Source organism: Rhinopithecus roxellana, chromosome 5, assembly GCF_007565055.1.
Source record: "Rhinopithecus roxellana isolate Shanxi Qingling chromosome 5, ASM756505v1, whole genome shotgun sequence".
NCBI classification, from domain to species: domain Eukaryota; kingdom Metazoa; phylum Chordata; class Mammalia; order Primates; family Cercopithecidae; genus Rhinopithecus; species Rhinopithecus roxellana.
In genome coordinates, this window is record NC_044553.1 from 67,732,310 (window position 1) to 67,750,736 (window position 18,427).

The 18,427-nt window shown below is 49.8% G+C and overlaps 1 protein-coding gene and 1 pseudogene across 1 annotated transcript; one reads left to right on the top strand and one right to left on the bottom strand.

The window, feature by feature from the left end:
- Nucleotides 1-300: 300 nt before the first annotated feature.
- On the top strand, nt 301-1,136 carry LOC115897679 (annotated as a pseudogene).
- Nucleotides 1,137-14,662: 13,526 nt separating this feature from the next.
- On the bottom strand, nt 14,663-16,866 carry CHST14 (carbohydrate sulfotransferase 14). The gene has a single exon (XM_010359768.1). It carries the CDS (start codon nt 16,610-16,612, stop codon nt 15,482-15,484), a length of 1,131 nt encoding a protein of 376 aa, XP_010358070.1. The 5' UTR covers nt 16,613-16,866; the 3' UTR covers nt 14,663-15,481.
- Between the last annotated feature and the right edge of the window lie 1,561 nt (nt 16,867-18,427).

An 18,427-nucleotide genomic window follows, 5' to 3' on the forward strand; every position in this document is an offset into this window, starting at 1 on the left:
CCGGAGTAGCTGGGACTACAGGCGCCCGCCACCTCGCCCGGCTAGTTTTTTGTATTTTTAGTAGAGACGGGGTTTCACCGTGTTAGCCAGGATGGTCTCGATCTCCTGACCTCGTGATGCGCCCGTCTCGGCCTCCCAAAGTGCTGGGATTACAGGCTGGAGCCACTGCGCCCGGCCCGTGCTGTACATTTTTAAATTGTTAAGAGGGTAAATTGATGTTACATGTTTTTTTATCACAAAACAAAAACAAAACCATGGTCTAGAAACATCCTGTCTTTCTTTGCCACGTCTACTGTGAGAATGAAGACCATTTTCAGCAATCAGACTATCGACATTCCAGAAAATGTCGACATTACTCTAAAGGGACACACAGTTATCGTGAAAGGCCCCAGAGCGGCCGGGCGCGGTGGCTCAAGCCTGTAATCCCAGCACTTTGGGAGGCCGAGACGGGCGGATCACGAGGTCAGGAGATCGAGACCATCCTGGCTAACATGGTGAAACCCCGTCTCTACTAAAAAATACAAAAAACTAGCCGGGCGAGGTGGCGGGCACCTGTAGTCCCAGCTACTCGGGAGGCTGAGGCAGGAAAATGGCGTGAACCCAGGAGGCGGAGCTTTCAGTGAGCTGAGAACCGGCCATTGCACTCCAGCCGGGGCAACAGAGCGAGACTCTGTCTCAAAAAAAAAAAAAAAAGGCCCCAGAGCAACCCTGTGGAGGAACTTCAATCACATCAATGTAGAACTCAGTCTTATTGGAAAGAAAAAAAAAAGAGGCTCTGGCTTGACATATTTGTAGTCATGTACAGAACATGATCAAGGGTGTTACACTGGGCTTCTGTTACAAGATGAGGTCTGTGTATGTTCACTTCCCCATCAACATCATTATCCAGGAGAATGGGTCTCTTGTGGAAATCCGAAATTTCTTGGGTGAAAAATACATCTGCAGGGTTCAGATGAGACCAGGTGTTGCTTGTTCAGTATCTCGAGCCCAGAAAGATAAATTAATCCTTGAAGGAAATGACACTCAGCTTGTTTCAAATTCAGCAAGCCACAACAGTTAAAAACAAGGATATCAGGAAATTTTTGGATGGCATCTATGTCTCTGAAAAAGTAACTGTTAGGCAGGCTGATGACTAAGATCTAAGAGTTGTCCAGCTACAGAAACAAGATGGCAGATGGCTCCTAAAACCTACTTGTGATATTTAAATGATGCAATAAAAGACCTATTGATTTGGGAAAAAAAAAAAAAAGAAACATCCTTTAATGCTCTTCTGGGTGATGTTCCTCAAGCTGTATCCTCCAGCCAGGTCCTGGAAGACTTATTTTCCAGGTTGCTTCTAGAAAAGGAATGTAAAACTGAACTTTCTAGACACTTCAAGAACTGGAATGATAGAAGAGAAACCACCCGATATCAAGGAGTCAGGTGTGGTGATACAGGGACTTGTATTTTTGAGTAAGGACACGACACCACAGAGAAAGATGGCAGAGAAGAGAGTGTCTCCTGAGGGCAGGGAGGAGGCAATGCCAAGAGGAAGCTACCCGCAAAGAAGGGCACAGTCATGGGACTAGAGCACTGTCCAAGACTGGCCACCACTCCACAGACTGTTGAGTAGCACAGAAACATACAGTGAGGTCACCAGAACAATTGGAAAAGCTACCATGTTGTCGGGGGGCAATGTGAGCAGCTGGGATGTTCAAAAGATTAGTGGGGGAGCAGGACAGAGAGGAGTCTGCACTTCTGGGAATGACAATGCCATCTTATTGGTCTTAGAGTCCGCTAAGGGCTACACACCATTTAAAAACACTAACTGGTAAATTGCTTGATATTTGATCTTTGAGGGGGTCAAAGTGAATCACTACTTTCTGAGTCCTTTGAGACAGACTTTAAAGTTGAATCCTCTGACATTTCGTAGGTTTTCTAATTTTCATTATGACAATTATAGGCCTGGCCACAGATTTAAGAAAGAATATATCGGCTGGGTGCAGAGGCTCATGCCTGTAATCCCAGCACTTTGGGAGCCTGAGGCGGGCGGATCATGAGGTCAGGAGATCAGAACCATCCTGGCTAACATGGTGAAACCGCATCTCTACTAAAAATACAAAAAATTAGCCAGACATGGTGGCGGGTGCCTGTAGTCCCAGCTACTCGGGAGGCTGAGGCAGGAGAATGGCGTGAACCCGGGAGACGGAGCTTGCAGTGAGCTGAGATCACGCCACTGTACTCCAGCCTGGGCGACAGAGTGAGACTCCATCTTAATAATAATAATAATAATAGTAATAATAATAATAAATAAAGAGGGAAACATGAAGAGTTATCAGTAAGTAACAGAGTGCAGCATTTCTCGTGCATGAGTTAAGTACCCCCAATGAAAGAATAAGAAAAAATGCCCAGATCTCTGGGCATGTACTCAAGCAAGAACAAACATGAAGCTACAGACACATATGCTAAGTAAAAAAACCCAAAACTTACAAATTCAAACAAAATTACAACAGAAACAATTCAGATTAACATCATTAACTTTATATGGCAAATGATACTGTGTTTTCTGCAACTGAATTCTACCCACCTGACTGTGGTGCCAACCGGTAGAGTACACGTTTTTTGAGTTTAGCAACTTCGTTATGCTAAGGGCTCAACTTCTCCACCACTTTTTTTTTTTTTTTTTTTTTTTTTTTGAGGCAGAGTCTCACTCTGTCGCCGGGGCTGGAGTGCAGTGGCCGGATCTCAGCTCACTGCAAGCTCCGCCTCCCGGGTTTAGGCCATTCTCCTGCCTCAGCCTCCCGAGTAGCTGGGACTACAGGCGCCCGCCACTTCGCCCGGCTAGTTTTTTTGTATTTTTAGTAGAGACGGGGTTTCACCGTGTTAGCCAGGATGGTCTCGATCTCCTGACCTCGTGATCCGCCCGTCTCGGCCTCCCAAAGTGCTGGGATTACAGGCTTGAGCCACCGCGCCCGGCCTGCACCACTTTTTAAATATCATCACCATTTACTTATTAGGTCTGCCCGTTTTTTTCCTAATTAGAATGGAACAATTTGGGTGGAACTGCTTGGCTCCACCTCTGTTGTCAATGTAAACTCAGAAACGGCAGTGGAGTGGCAGTGTATAAGGCAGTCATTCCAGCTACTAGGAATATTATATAATAATTTGTTTAATTACTATCAATATTTAAAGTTCAAAAGTAGAAGACTCCCAAAAATACTTCCTTGAGTCCTCGTTTGACAAAAACCCAAGACTCTTAACCTTTTTTGTACCACAGCCCCCTTTGGTGGTTTGAAGCCTCAGAAAAATGCCTTGCATAAAAAACACATCAGATTGCAAATGAAACTAATTATATTGAAATTATCAAAATTTAAAAAATATTTTATATAATACTATATTGATATGTATAGCATTCACTGTCCCCTTATCTGTGGTTTTGCTTTCTGCAATTTCAGTTACTTGCAGTCAACCATGGTCCAAAAATATGAAGTGGGAAATGCCAGAAATAAACAATTCATAAATTTTAAATTGCACACCATTCTGAGTAGCATGATGGAACCTGGCACCATCCCACACTGTCCCTTTCTCTTCACAAGAAGAACACAAGAATATAGTACAATAAGATATTCTGAGAATAAGAGAGATATATCACATTCATACAGTTTTTATTACAATATAATTTCTTTATTTTATGATTGTTATAGTTGTCAGTCTCTTACCATGTCTCATATATAAATTAAACTTTATCATAGTTACGAATGTATGTATAGAAAAAAACATAGTATATATTGGGTTTGGTACTAGTCACAGTTCCACTGGGGCTCTTGGAAACATTTCCCTCGTGGGCAGAGGGGACTACTATACCTATGAACACATGAAGGATCTCATGACAGATTTAATAATTCCCGTAATTTCTTTTTTTCTTTGTTTGTTTTTTGTTTTTGAGATGGAGTCTTGCTCTATCGCCCAGGCTAGAGTGCTGTGGCGCAATCTCAGCTCACTGCCATCTCCGCCTCCCGGGTTTACGCCATTCTCCTGCCTCAGCCTCCTGAGTAGCTGGGACTACAGGCACCCGCCACCACGCCAGGCTAATTTTTTTGTACTTTTAGTAGAGATGAGGTTTCACCATGTTAGCCAGGATGGTCTTGATCTCCTGACCTCGTGATCTGCCCGCCTCGGCCTCCCAAAGTGCTGGGATTATAGGTGTGAGCCACCGTGCCCGGCCAATTCCCTTAATTTCTAAGTGGTGGTGAGTATAATTGACATTTCAACAACTGTAAAGTTATATAAAAAATCTATGATTTCTATAAATGACAAAGTCACAGATTTTACTATTTCATAAAATATTTTATATATTTCAGAAGACGTTAGTGAAAATGGGTAACTCCCCCCCCCCAACTTTACCAATACCCTGAATTCTGTCCACAGACCCCTAAGGGGTCCTGAACACCCCAGGTAATGATGCTTGGCCTAAACTTTACCCAAACAAGAGGGTTAAAGTAATACACATATATTCAAGAGTAACTGCAGACTTGGATAATTAGGATCTGCCCAGGCATATGGACCATCCATCTCTCTCCTTTCACGGAGCAGCATGGCCAGGCCCCAAACCCAGCACTCCTGGCCAGCAGGTCTCTGAATGTCTGTGGAACCATTCTGTGAGAAGCTTAACTCTCCTGACATGATGAGGTTCTTACCTGGATCTTCTCCTTTCACCCTTTTCTCTTAAAGAGTCACTGCAGGGGGAGGTGTCATCCTCCCCTTAGCTCTCAGGCACTCTGCCCAGAGAGGAGCTCCATATTCCATGGCATACTTGTGTGGCTCCCAACCCAGGAGGAAAGACCTTAAAGAGATTGCTCATCCCCTGGGAGTAGGAAGGTAACTCCCCAGAGTGCAAGGACCACCGTGGCTGTTAAGCAACTGATCATGAGGAGACCCCCAGAGTAAGAAGGTACCAGCCAGCCATGTGGTTGCCCCCTCCACCCACTCTCTGGCTGGAAAGGGCTGAAATGTCCTAGGGTTGCTAGGCAACAGGACAGAATTCAGTGATGACTGTACCCAGAGGATTGTTACATCCTAAGTACTGTGTGTGTGTGTGTGTGTGTGTGTGTGTGTGTGTGTGTGTGTGTGTGATACATCGCTTTCCCTGGAGGTCTAGAAGGGTCAGAGAAAGTCATATTTCTAAGGTAGCCTAAAAGTACCATTTGGGGTGGAGGGGTTCCAGACAGGGCTGACTATGGAGGCCAGGGCTCACTGCAGATGGTATGTTGCAGGTGTCCCCTGCCCTGGATTACCTTTCTTTCTCCCAAGCCAGACCCTGTCAAACTCTGCTGTTCATTTGTGGCTAAAGGGGGCTGTTCAAGGTGCTAAAGGGGGCTGATAAATGAAGCCATCATAAAAAGAATCCAACTGCTAAGACATCACAGCTGTATGACATATGAGGGCACAAAGCAAACTACCAGCATCCAGTCCCAGGGCAGCCTCTTAGTAGCATGGGACAGCCCTCTCTGAGCCTCAGCCCCTATTTCCATAAAATGGAGTCAAAAAACTTGTCAGAGTTACTATGAGGATGAAATGTGCAGGTCCACCGGAATCTGACATGAGGAAGCCATCAGAAAATCTAAATTAAGGGATGTTCTGCAAAACAGCAGATTTGAATGCTTCAAAATGGCAATGGTATGAAAGACCAAAATAATAATAATAATCAAATGAAGTCTGTTTTCGATTAGAGGAGGCTGAGAAGCCGTGACAACAAAATGTAGTACATGACCCTTGATTGAAAGCTGAATTTTTTTTTCTTTAAGAGATAGGGTGTTGCTAAGTAGCCCAGGCTGGTCTCTATCTCCTGATCTCAAGTGATCTGCTCTCCTCGGCCTCCCCAAGTGTTGGGATTACAGGTATGAGCCACCGTGCCCTGCCTAAATCCTGGATTTTTTTTAAAGTCATAACACATGTTATTCAGGCAACTGGGAAAATTTTAATGTGGACTTATATAATACTGTTGTATTAAGGTAAAATGCCTTAGTGTTGAGTACGGTATTCAGTTAGATAGCAGAGTGTTCTTTTCCTTAGGAGACACATGCAGAAGTTTTTTGGGATGAAGCATCATGATGTCTGTAATGGAGTCTGAAATGGTTTAGCCTAACATACATATAGAGAGAGATAAAACAAATATGGCAAATGTTCAATGGTGAATCTAGGTCGTGGATGTTCATTGTTATAAAATAGTTATAACTATAAAGTAGTTCAATGGGCATCTTCAAAATAAAGAAAAGGGAAAAGGTGTCCTGACCCCTCTTAGTGCAGGGTCTGACACAAAGAAGTAATCGGCAAATGGTGGCTCCTTACTATGATGAGCTGACTTTTGCATCGACATGGGGATGATTTCCTAAACCAAGAGAACAATGCCGTAGAATGGTGGAATGACAGGCTTCTGGCATGGGCTGGTGGCAGGACTTTGAGTGCTGGAGCTTCCCACTCTGCCTGGCTCTTTAAGGAATGTGAACAGTCCTCCCAGATACAGAGGGCTCCCCCGCCTCAGATGGCGGCATCATGATCTTCCTACTGTGGGAGGAAGATGTCTGGGCCCAACCAGATTAGGTCATCAGCCAAGTTCAGAGTCTGGCCTTCAGACTTCTCTGTGGAAGGTAAGGAATTAGAGCTGAAGATGATACTTTTCATCCCAGCCTTGTTGGAGGCAGCCCCCTAGGTGCAGAATTCAGAGAGCAGACAGTACCTTTGTGAGAATGAGGAGGTGTTCCTTCCTTCCTCTGGAGACCCAGCCTGTGTCCTGGTGTCAGCTGCACAGATACACACAGCAGCCCTGATCAGTCCATTGTATGTAATATTGGCTTCCATGTATTGGATGTCAGGCACTTTCTGTGACTTATTTTGAAACCTCACAACAATTCGTCAAGATAGATATTATTTTGCTCATTTCACTTGTGAGGAAACAGAAGGTTTAAAGGCTTGTTCAGCTGGCCCAGCCAGTAAGTGCTGGAGCAACAGAGCAAGAATCTGAATCTAGGACTTCCTGACTCCTAAGCTCTCATGCCACTGCTGCACTCCATTCTTCTGTGCGTGGAGTTTTATGCTGTGCAAAACTCCCTTCCTCATGTGGTCTGCAAGATCACATAAGGTGGTGAAGGTGACAGGTGAGGAGACTGAGACTCAGAGAAGGGACTTGCTCAAGATCATCAGAAGCTTGTGGTAGCGCCTGGACTAGAATACCAGAATCTGCTTGCTCTGTCTCCTTTATAACCAAGAGACTCCAACAACCATCAGAAGCCAAGCCCAGGACCCAGCCCTGCCTTGACCACTTCTTCCATCCTGGACCCCAAGCTCCTGCTATTGCTTCTTTAGTGGAACATCTCTCCTTCCTTCCAGTTGTCTCATTTTAAGAGGCAATATGCCAACCACCAGATGTTCATTGAGATTTGTGATTTCTCTTCCTGCAGAAGTTCCTCTTCCCATCCATCATTCCATTAATCCATTTATCCATCCAACTACTTATCTACCTGGTCATCCATCCTTCCATTCACACGTGTTACACACATACCTCTCCCTCCATCCAATCAATCATCAGGCCTTCCACTGATTCAACATTTATCACACACTTGCTACTACTATGTACCAAGTACAAAGAGAAGACCTGGCTCTTGCCTTTGGAAAGCCTCAGTTTGTAGGATAGACAAGTAACAGCATGGGTTGAAAGCTGTCCTAGAAGTATGCACTAGGAACCATGGGACTTCAGAGGAAGAAAAGGCTAACTAGTCAGTAGCTGAGAAAGGCCTCAGGGAGGGCCAGCATCTGAGCTGCAATTATGGGCCTCCTTCCTTTTCTCATCCTCCTCTGTGGCCATTGCTCCCCCAGTCCTCTATCTAGTCATTTTTTTATCTGTTGGTACCTGGTTTGAGGATAGTCTCAGTGGGCAAAACTCAAATACCCCTCCCCAAAAGTTGCACAGGGGCTAGCGTTTTCCTTTCTGGCTTTCCTGCCATAGTTAGGCCAGCTCATTCTTTCATCTGTCAGAAAAGCTCTCTTTTTTTTTTATTACTGGACACCTGTACCCAGGCAGCAGAACTTCCAGGAGACTGGCCTGCCACTGTGTCTGTCAGCTCCTACGGAAGAGGCTTATTATAAATTCTCATGGGGGAGAGAGGGGTGCCTGTGCTGCCAGGAGTCAGCTGACCCCCAACTCTGCTTAGCTCCTCAACCAGAAAGACTGGCCCCACCCAACCAACCCCCCTATTCTTGGGTCTGTTTCCAGTGCCTTCCACCAGGCAGCCTGTGGCCCTTCAAAGCAGCACATTAAGAGCCCAGCCTGATCTCCACTTCTCACGGACTCCTCTGCTCTGGTGGCCCCTCTGGCCACGATGCTTGGATTCTGAGGACTCTGCTGCCCGTGGGCTCTGGTGGGATTCACAGAGGCAGCTCAGTCTCTCTAGCACTGAGAACAGAAAAATAATCAGGTGATGCTTGGTGGGCTTCTGCTCCTTGGGCTGCTGTGAGGCTGAATATCTGCTTTTCTCCATCTGCAACCAGGCAGTGAGGCAGCAGCCCAGCAAGTCTGGGGCCACTGCTGGGTCACTGGCAGGAATGGCTCCTCCTTCTCGAACCCTTGAAGTTCCTCATCTCTTTCTGCTCCCCAGTGCCCTACCCCAAGGCTGAGGCTGGCACAGCTTTCCTGCTAGAGGGCTCAGGGGGCAGTAAATGACCTGGCCTGAACTTGGTCCTCCTTGTCCCCTCACAGTGGCAGATCAGGGCTGATCCTGTGACTCCCTTTGCCTCTATGAGTTCTCCTCTGTAGATGAGTCCTCTGCTGAAGCAAGGATCAGGCAGTGATGAGCTGAAGAGCTCAGTAGAAGGACGCTACAGAAAATCTGACATTCACATGTATGCAAGTCCCTGGACACTCTCTTTGAGGGAACTTCCCTTCCCTCTCAGGCTGTCCCTGGAGTTTAAGTCCAGCCAGATAATCACATTGAGAATAAGATTGGACTATATCCTGGAAAGGTCCATGACACTAGCATCTAGATTTGGCCTCTGAGTGAGTCTGCTCCCTCCACCCCAGCTAAGGATGTGAGCCTATGAGAGAGGAAAGTAGACAAAGGTGAGCATCAATATCCACCAATTAATGACAAAGACATAAACCAAACATAATCAAAACCTGCAGTGAGTTGGGTAAATTGCAAAGAAAATGTCCTGAATATTATAGCATGAGTATTTCAGCACAGTGATGGTACATGTTTTCCATGGTCAAATGAAGGGCAGAGGCCAGGCGTGGTGGCTCACATCTGTAATCCCAGCACTTTGGGAGGCCAAGGTGGGTGGATCACTTGAGGTTAGGAGTTCAAGACCAGCCTGGCCAACATGGCGAAACCCCATCTTTACTAAAAATACAAAAATTAGCGGAGCATGGTGGCACACACCTGTAGTCCCAGCTACTCGGGAGGCTAAGGCACAAGAAATGCTGGAACCTAGGAGGTGGAGATAGCAGTGAGCCGAGATCATGCCACTGCACTCCACCCTGGACAACAGAGCAAGACAGTTTCAAAAAAAAAAAAAAAAAAAAAAGAGGGCAGAGGCAGTGGTCCAGCTATAAAGCCAGGGGATGGCCATGGGGGAGAGTTTAGTTCGGTACCCCTAGGACACCGAGAGCTCTTGCTAGGCCCACAACTGTTTTCTGGTTGTTCGAAAGGTCACTGTGTCAACAAAACCCCTGGGGGCCAACTCCCATAAGTCACAGCAGACATGCCAGGTCTGCGCAGAGGTGCACTGCTCAGCTTGTTCTTCAAGAGAACTTGCTGTGAGAAGTGCAGCTGGCTGAGAGCCTCCGGCTGCCACACCTTTCTGTCTGGCTCAATATTCAGGTTTCCCCTGGCTGCTTCTATCCAACGCCTGAACATGCCTGGGGTGCTAATGCTGCACCATTTCTGCCCACAGAGAACCCCTCTAATAGGCAATGTTTGCCTGTGATTCTCCACTGGCCTTACAGAGACTTTCTCAAGATGCACTGTAATCTGAGACTCTTCCTACCCAATGCTTCCTTCCTTCTCTCCTTTCACAAATGTAGGCTCTTTCTGCCACTGCTCCTCCCTTCTCCTTTATCCTTCACAGGTGTTTTCTCCAATAAACCTCTTGCACATCTAATTCTGTCTTTGTATCTGCTTCTCAGAGGATCTGAACTAATAGTCTAGTACATTCATGGTCTGGGTCCAACAGTACTGGAAAGCTGATCTTCAGGTAGGCAAACCTAAGGGATTTTATAATAGCCGGAGAGACTTGTGAACAGAATCATTTGTGCAGTGTTGAGAAGGAGGGCTGGAGAAGGGTACACAAATCAGAGAGAAGGAACATGAGGCACATCAGCAAATCCAATAAGCTGGGTAGTTTATAATGCATATTCATTTTGAGGGGAACAAACCTTAAATGGACAGCAGTGGACTGGTTAAAGAAAATGTGGTACATACACACCATAGAATACTACACAGCCATAGAAAAGAGCAAAATCATGTCCTTTGTAGCAACATGGATGGAGCTAGAGGCTATTATCCTAAGAAAATTAACACCAGCAACAGAAAACCAAATACTTTACAGTCTCACCTGTAAGTGGGAGCTAAACATTGAGTAAGCATGTCCGCAAAGAAGAAAACAGTGGGCACTGGGACCACTTGAGGATGAAAGGTGGGAGGAGAGTGAAGATCCAAAAACTGCTCAGTGAGTACTATGCTCATTACCTGGGCAAGGAAATAATTTGTATACCAAACCCCTGCAATACACAATTGACCCATGGAACAAATCTGCACATGTATCCCCTGAACCCAAAAGTTAGGAACAAAAGTAGAAAAAGAAAAACCTTAACTGGAGCTGAGTTTTAATCCCAACCCCGCCATCAATTTTGGGCAAGTCACTTTGGCTCAATTTCCTCATCTAGAAAATGGAAATAATTTTACTTACCTTGTTGGGTTGTAAGAATGGAGAGGATGACGCATGTAAAACACCGGCATGGGTACTCTCAGTTCACAGTAGCTACTGTTCATTATTAGTCTTTCTCTTTAGGAAGAGAAAGAATGTCTTCCTCTTATTTAGAGCCAGGCAGGGGCTCGTTCAAAAACAAAGATCCTTGCAGCCTGGGCAACACCAAGTCTCTAGAAAAAATAGAAAAAATTAGCCGGGCATAGTGGTGTACACCTGTAGTCCAGCCACTCAGGAGGCTGAGGTGGGAGGATTTCTTGAGCCTGGGAAGTTGAGGCTGCAGTGAGCCATAATTGCACCACTGCACTTTAGCCTGGGCAACAGGGCAAGACCCTGTTTCAAAAAAATAAAAAAGAAAAGAAAAGAAAGATCCATCCTGAGCGGGGGTCTTGGGAGCTTGGCCCTGTGGTGATAGGCCCATGGAAAGGTGAGGGTTCAGTGTTCACCCAGGGGGGTGGGTCAGCTGCCCGCCTCTGCCCTTATCGTGTTGTGTCCTGAAGGGGCCCTGTGTGGTGTGTTGCTCCTGGGGTGTGGGGGCAGAGGCGAGAGTGGGAAAAGGAGCGGGAAGAGCCTCCAAATTTAAGGTGGTTTCTGGGCAGTACCTTCAGATGAGATGAGAAATGGACGAGAAGTGGAGCCTGGAAGTAGAATCAGGGTCGAGACAGGAAGGCCCGCCTGCTTTGGGCTCCTCCCCTTCCCTTTGTTCATAGGCCTCAGCTGTGAGAGAAGTTAACTGCCCCTGTGCCTAGGGGACCTGGGTTGGGTTGTCCGGGGAGTAAGTTCTAAAGGGGCCCCTTGTCTTTTGAGGGGACAGGCGGTAGGGTAGGGCATGGCTCCAGAGGGTAGGAAACCAGAGCAGACGCAATGAAGAGGATGAATCCGCCAGGTGTGGTGGCTCACGCCTGTAATCCCAGCACTTTGGGAGGCTGAGGAGGACAGATCACAAGGTCAGGAGTTCGAGACCAGCCTGGACAATACGGTAAAACCCCATCTCTACTAAAAATACAAAAATTAGCTGGGCACAGTGGCAGGCGCCTGTAGTCCCAGCTGCTTGGGAGGCTGAGGCAGAGGAATTGCTTGAACCTGGGAAGCGGAGGTTGCAGTGAGCCGAGATTACACCACTGCACTCCAGCCTGGGTGACAGAGCAAGACTCTGTCTCAAAAAGAAAAGAAAAAAAAAAGGAAAAGGAGGAATCCCCAGAAGACACAGTCCAGGCGTCCAGTCCTGAGAATGCCCCCACCCCCGCCCCGGTGACCCACAGCCAGTAGTGCCTCCAGCTCTGGCCTGGGTACCCAGCATAAAGCAGGTCTCACCAGGGCCCGCTGGACGCCACATTTCTATGCCACCTCCTTGGCAGCTTCTTTTAAGAAGTCTGTTTTCCTGAAAGGAAGCTAGATGACAAATTATTTTCCTCAGGGGCTGACTAGAGGAAAAATAATGACCCAGAAGGTGGCATTTGTCTTCCCTGTCCCTCTCTCTCCTCTTCCCCACACACTTCTCCCCACACCACAGGTGTCCAGTTGTGGCTGTCAGGATGCTCTATGGCCCAGCACCCCTTTTCTGCCCTGGGAGGAGAGTAGCCAATAAATTAACCACATCAAGAGCATGCTCTGTCTCCCACTCCTCCAGGGCAGGAACTGGTAAAAGTCAGCTGGGCTCAACTGGGTTCTTTGCAAATGAGGGAATGAAAAAACTGAGGAAGGAGAGTGTTTGCAAATACTCCTGACTACAACCCCACCTACCCTTCCTCTAACTTCGCTTTCCTATTCCTTCTTCTCTTTACCCACACCTTCCATAAGCCTTCTTCCTTTCCTCCCTGCCTCCTATTTGGGAGGCAGACAGACCTGGGTTGGACACTTTTGGCGGGTTATTTGTCCTCTCTGCGCCAGTTTCCATGTCTGTAAAACAGAATGACCCCACCGGCACGTGACTGTTGTGAGGATTAAATGGAGTGAGTACAGCAGCTGGCCCCAGTGTTTGTTCTCCAGGTTCTCTGTTTGTGCTGCAGGCCCCAGTTAGGGGGACTGATTAGCTGCTGTATGTCTGGAGCCACTAAAGGTCCCAGGCAAGGAGGAAAAAGAGGGTGCAGTACGGGGGTCCTGAGGGGTCGGAAACTCAGAGAAGGACTGACTCATTGGTAGAGGAAGTAAACCCAGAGGTCAAAGGGGCCCTGTCCAGAGGTAGTAGTGATCTCCAGTGCTGGGCCGGACACAGTGTCCTGGCTTCTCCCTCATCCCCACAGGCCTCTGAGGGGTCAGGTGTTCAATCAGCATCCAAAAGAACATCCACTGAGCCAGGTGCAGGGATGGGCCCTTTTATTCATTTTGTTTTCATTAACTCCCTCCTACCCCAGCAACCTGCATGAGATCAGTGTTTTCATTCCCACGACACACTGGAGAAAACAGAGGCTCTGAGAGATAGGTAGGCAGCTGGTGAGGAATAAGGCTGGGACTTGATCGGTCTAGGTAAAGTCCCCAGAGCCAAGGGGACTCTGAAGAAGGACGTCTGAGCCAGACAGGGGGTCAGGTAAGGCCTCCTGGAAGCAACATGGCCTGATGAGTCATGGTGGAGAGCCATAAGTGCCCATAGAAGCCCCCTACCCCAAATTTGGGAAATAGCATTAGTTTTCCTCTCCAAAGTCCAACCAATAGCAAAGCTAGGGACAGGCAGCACCTGTAAGGGGGCCCTCCCTGCCTCCCTTCCTTGGACCCCACCTCTTACCATAGCCTCAGGTCCCTAAAGTACAGCAGTTCCCACTAGGGGTATGTGAAATAGGGCTAACAGAGAATGGCCATGTCTGCCCTTGCATCTCTCCCATGGGCCCAGCAACTCCTGGTGGGCCTGGGATCTCTGGAGAGCAATGGGGCAATGGGCCATACTGAAGCCTGTCCTCTGCTGCTCCAACTGTATTCCTTCCACAACTTTCTCTGGACCTAAGACAACAAGAGCCTGACCCTCACTCAACCTCTTTGCCTGCCTTCCTTGTAATGCCAGAAAAAATCTCCTTGCTCACACAATTTTTTCTTTTGAAAATGGTCCGGGGCCAGGTGCGGTGGTTCACACCTGTAATCCTAGCACTTTGTGGGGGCTGAGGTGGGCAGATCACCTGAGGTCAGGAGTTTGAGACCAGCCTGGCCAACATGGCAAAACCCTATCTCTACTAAAAATACAAAAATTAGCCAGGTGTGGTGGCATGTCCCTGTTGTCATCCCAGCTACTTGGGTGGCTGAGGCATGAGAATCACTTGAACCCGGGAGGTGGAAGTTGCAGTGAGCCAAGATGGTGCTACTGCACTCCAGCTTGGGCAACACATTGAGACTCCGACTCAAAAAAAAAAAAAGAAAGAAAGTGTTCTGGGGGACCTTCTTGTTCAACTCTTATTGAATAAGAGGAGGAGGATCCTGTATCTCCTACCCACCTACTTTTTTAGGGAATAATGCAAGTAGGTATGCCCTGGACCTGAGACCATTCCTAACTGGGCCTGCCCTTTGGTGACATCCCAGAATCTGAGTCTGTGATCTGGTATAACCTATTAGAAAGCCCCCAAAGTCTCCATGGAAAGGCAATGGCCCACTGGACCAACCCAACCAAGTTATACCTTACTTTCTCTACCTACAGGCTGCCTCCCCTGACATGGGGAGACAGATATCGAGGAGATCTGCTGGGCCCACAGGAGCTCCAAGGGAAATCACAGAAATGTTCACCTTATATATAAAACTGCTTTATTAAAAAGTCAGCTACTAGGAAAACAAAGCCCTTACAAGGGTTCTATCAAAAAGTACAAATTTTAAATAAATGCATCAGAAAAATGGCAGCCAGATATACCAGCCATAGTCACAACCTCAAAGGCCTTGTAGGGAAGGGAAGGGAGAATTAGGGAAGAGGTTCCTAGAATTCAAGGAAGAGGCTGGGCACAGCGGGTCTTTGGGTGCCTGCACAGCTGGGTCCTGGAGCTACCAGGCAAGGACCCTGCTTCCGTTTTCCTTTCGTTGGAAAAATGGAAAGAACTGGCAGGTGCAGGAAATTTTGAGTCTGGAGCAGAAAGGCACAAAAGTCATTTATAAGGTATGATTACTCACTCCAGTCCTGAGGCACATGGGTTGAATAAATGGGGGATCAGAGCCACAGGGTCCCCTGGCTCTGGTCATGCTTGCCCCTGGCTGGTACCATCTCTGAGTTTGGCCACAGGTTAAATTAAGGTAGACCAAGTGGACTGCGTAATCCCAGCAGCCTGGGATCTGGAGCCAGTCTTTAGATCAGGTATGTTGCTTCACTGGCAAACTGGTGTCTGTCCCCCAAGAGACCCCCCACAATGAGGAGCAGCAAGTCTCCTGCCTAGCCCTGTCCTCTGAGTCACTGTGGGCACCCACCCTGGACAAGGAACTTCTGAGGGCAGTCTCTGCCATCCAGGCATCCTGAGAAGCCCCAAGCCCCAGAGCCAGGGTTTCTCCGAATGACAGGCAGAAGCACAGGAAGCTGGCGTTGAAACCAGTCCCCACCAGCTGCTGGCCCCACAGCCTGTGGTCACTGCTGACATGCCTCCTTGGTGACATTAGGCAGTGGGTAGGCAAAGAGGGAGAAGTCCAGGATATACTTAGGCAGCACATCGTGCAGCAGGGCCCGGGGGGCACTGCACAAGTGGTAATGCAGGCTTTCGGGACTGGCCGGCCGGTACCAGGCCTGGCGAGCTGGAAATTGGACGTGGGGTGGTGCCCGTACCCACTCCAGCACCTGATTGGCATCAGCCTCCAACCTCTCATAGGAGCCCACAAAGTCATAGTGCACGGCACAAGGCTGGCACAGGTGGTACACGGGCATCCAATGCTCATTCATGCGCTCAGGGTCTTCGTCCACCAGGTATCTCAGGAACTCGGGGAATGTGACATCGTCGCCTGCGGGGCTGGGCCCCGCTCCAGCCCTGTACCGCCTCACTATCTCAGCCCCGTAGCGTTGCTGGTACTCTCGGATCTCGCCAAACTTGTTGCGGTAGGCAGAGAGGAGGCGTTCCAAGGGGTCCCGCACAAACAGGAACTTAAAGTAGTGCTGCAGGCGGTAGCGAATCTCCTCAGGCCGCAGGTCTGCCAGGAACACCAGGTCACTGCGGTGGTCCATCTTGAGGCGGACGTCCACGCTGTCCAGGACACCCGCCAGCACCTTTAGCACCCGCTTCCAGTTAGAGCAGGCCACCTTGGGGACGTAGCAGTAGAGGAAGCGGTAACGGTCACTTACGAGGATGTGGCGCAGCAGGGTGCGCCGCTGCCCCACCGGCAAGTCCCAGGGGTCCCGGGGCATGCCCGCCTGTCCGCACACCGCCCGCAGGGTCCTGTTCCGGACGTCCTGCCGCACTTGCAAGTCCGCGTCCCCAGCACTCAGGGACAGGCCCCCAGGCTTGGGGGCTTTCCCGCGCCAGGCTGCGCCCTCGCGGCCTGGCGGGTGCAGGGGCAGGGGCTTCATCTCGGCCAGGATGCCCCGCTCGATCATGAGCAGCAGCCCGCTGGAGGCCACGATCACCGCGAACATCAGCATGGACGGCAGCAGCAGGGGCGGCCCCCCCAGCCCCGCCCGGGCCCTGCCCAGAGGGGCCCGCCTCAGCGCCCGGCCCAGGGGCTCGGCGCCATTTGGGGCCGCCAGCGGGGTCAGCGGGCGGGGGAACATGGTGCTCCTGGGGTGGGGGCCTGCGCGGGCCCGGTCGATCCGAGGGCGGCCTGGGCGGCGGGCTCGGTCTTGGGGCGGGAGGAGGGTCTGGGCCCGGAGGGAGTTGGGGAGGGGAGGGCAGGGGACGGCCCTGGCGCGTGTAGGGGTGGCCGGCTCCCGGGCTGCGGCGCTGAAGCGGGCGGCGGGCGGAGGGCGGCGGGCGCGGCGAGGGACCCGGGCCGGATGTCCCGCCCGGCCGCTCTCCACCCGCGGCCTCGCAGTGACACAGGCGCGGGGGCGGGCCCACGCCGGGGGCGGGGAGAGGGGCGGGCGCCCCTGCGGGGCCAGGGCTGGGGAGGGCGCACGCGGACCCCTACCCGGAAGAGGGCGCCTGAGTCAGGGCCACCCCTGTCCTCTGGGCTTGGGGACAAAAGCTGCTGAGACCTCGAAGGCAGGAAAGACTCGAGGCCGCTCTCGTGCAGCGTGTGTCTATCGGGAGCTGGACCAGGGGGATCCACCACAAACTCAGGCCTGCCCTAGCCCTTCCTCCAGCAACCGGTCTGGAGGCAGGGAGACCCGCAGCGCTCTCTCCGAGTCCAGACATGCCGGAGGCTGGTCTTTCCAGCTGGAAGCAGAGTCCTCGGTGTGCCCCCCCTTGCCACCCTTACCTCCCTCAGTCCCGCAGGTCGTGGCCACTCCAGGAAAGAGAAGCAGGACTGTCAGACACTGACCAGGGTCTCCATGGTGACCCTTGTGTTTAGCAATACCTGGGGACTGACTACAGTGCTTGTCCACTGGGTAATGCTGAAACATCTGGAAATGGTATCTCCCCTCCTCTACCTTCTCTTCACCAGGCATGAGGCAGTGGGATAACTGGGCACTCTGGGGAGGGGCTGACGCGTTGGTCTGTCAGCTGCTGGTGTGGCCAACACACATTTGGAAGGGTGAGGAGCTGAGGGCACAGAACAGCAGGGAAACAACACGCTGTCTCCTTGTCTGGAGCTAAATGTGTGCTCCATGGCACCAGGCTGGTCACTTGGGCAGACAGCAGACCCCAAGGGCTTTGGATGTCAGCAACCACCATTTCCCACTGGGAACCCGGCTCAGTAGCCTGACTTCGTCCAGCTACGTTCTTGCTGCCTGTGGAGAGTCAGCAAGGCTCTGAAGCAGCAGAGCAATACGATTAGAGCCCAAGTGTACTTCGGACAGTGGCCGCTAAGTGTTTTGTATTCATTATCTCCTTTAGTTGTTACAGCCACCCTGGCAGGGAGCTAGTGTGGGCATTCTCTTTGTATAGCTGAAGTAACAGAAGCTCAGGGAAGATGAGACTCAATATGGGTGGTTCTGATTCTAAAATCTAAATTCCTAATCTTGGCCCTTGAGAGATTAATGGGGCATATCATGGAATGGCTAAAAGGGAGGAAGCAGCTGACTTGAGGGCAGACTGTACAGAGCAGGTGATGGAAAATAGAAGATACTACTGCGAGAATGGAGCTACCAGTGATCAGATGAATTCAGAAGGATTAGGGGACTTGAGGGATGAGGTGACACCAGAGGACTCATTGATGGCCCCCCAATCCCAGCAACAGGAAAGCACACGGGATGAGCCAGGGGAAGGAACGGCAAAGCCTTGCAGCCTTCCATCTCTCCAGGGCAGGCTTTCCACATCCGATTGCCCCGGTGCATCTGCAGGCTACCACCTGTCCATTTGCTGCATCAGAAGTTTGTGTGAAGGTTTTGCCTTGATTCCGCTGCTCCTTGCTTCCAATAGTCCTAAAGGTATACATTTCTGGTGATAGGATTTTCTATTAAAATCGTATTTTCCAGTAAGTATGT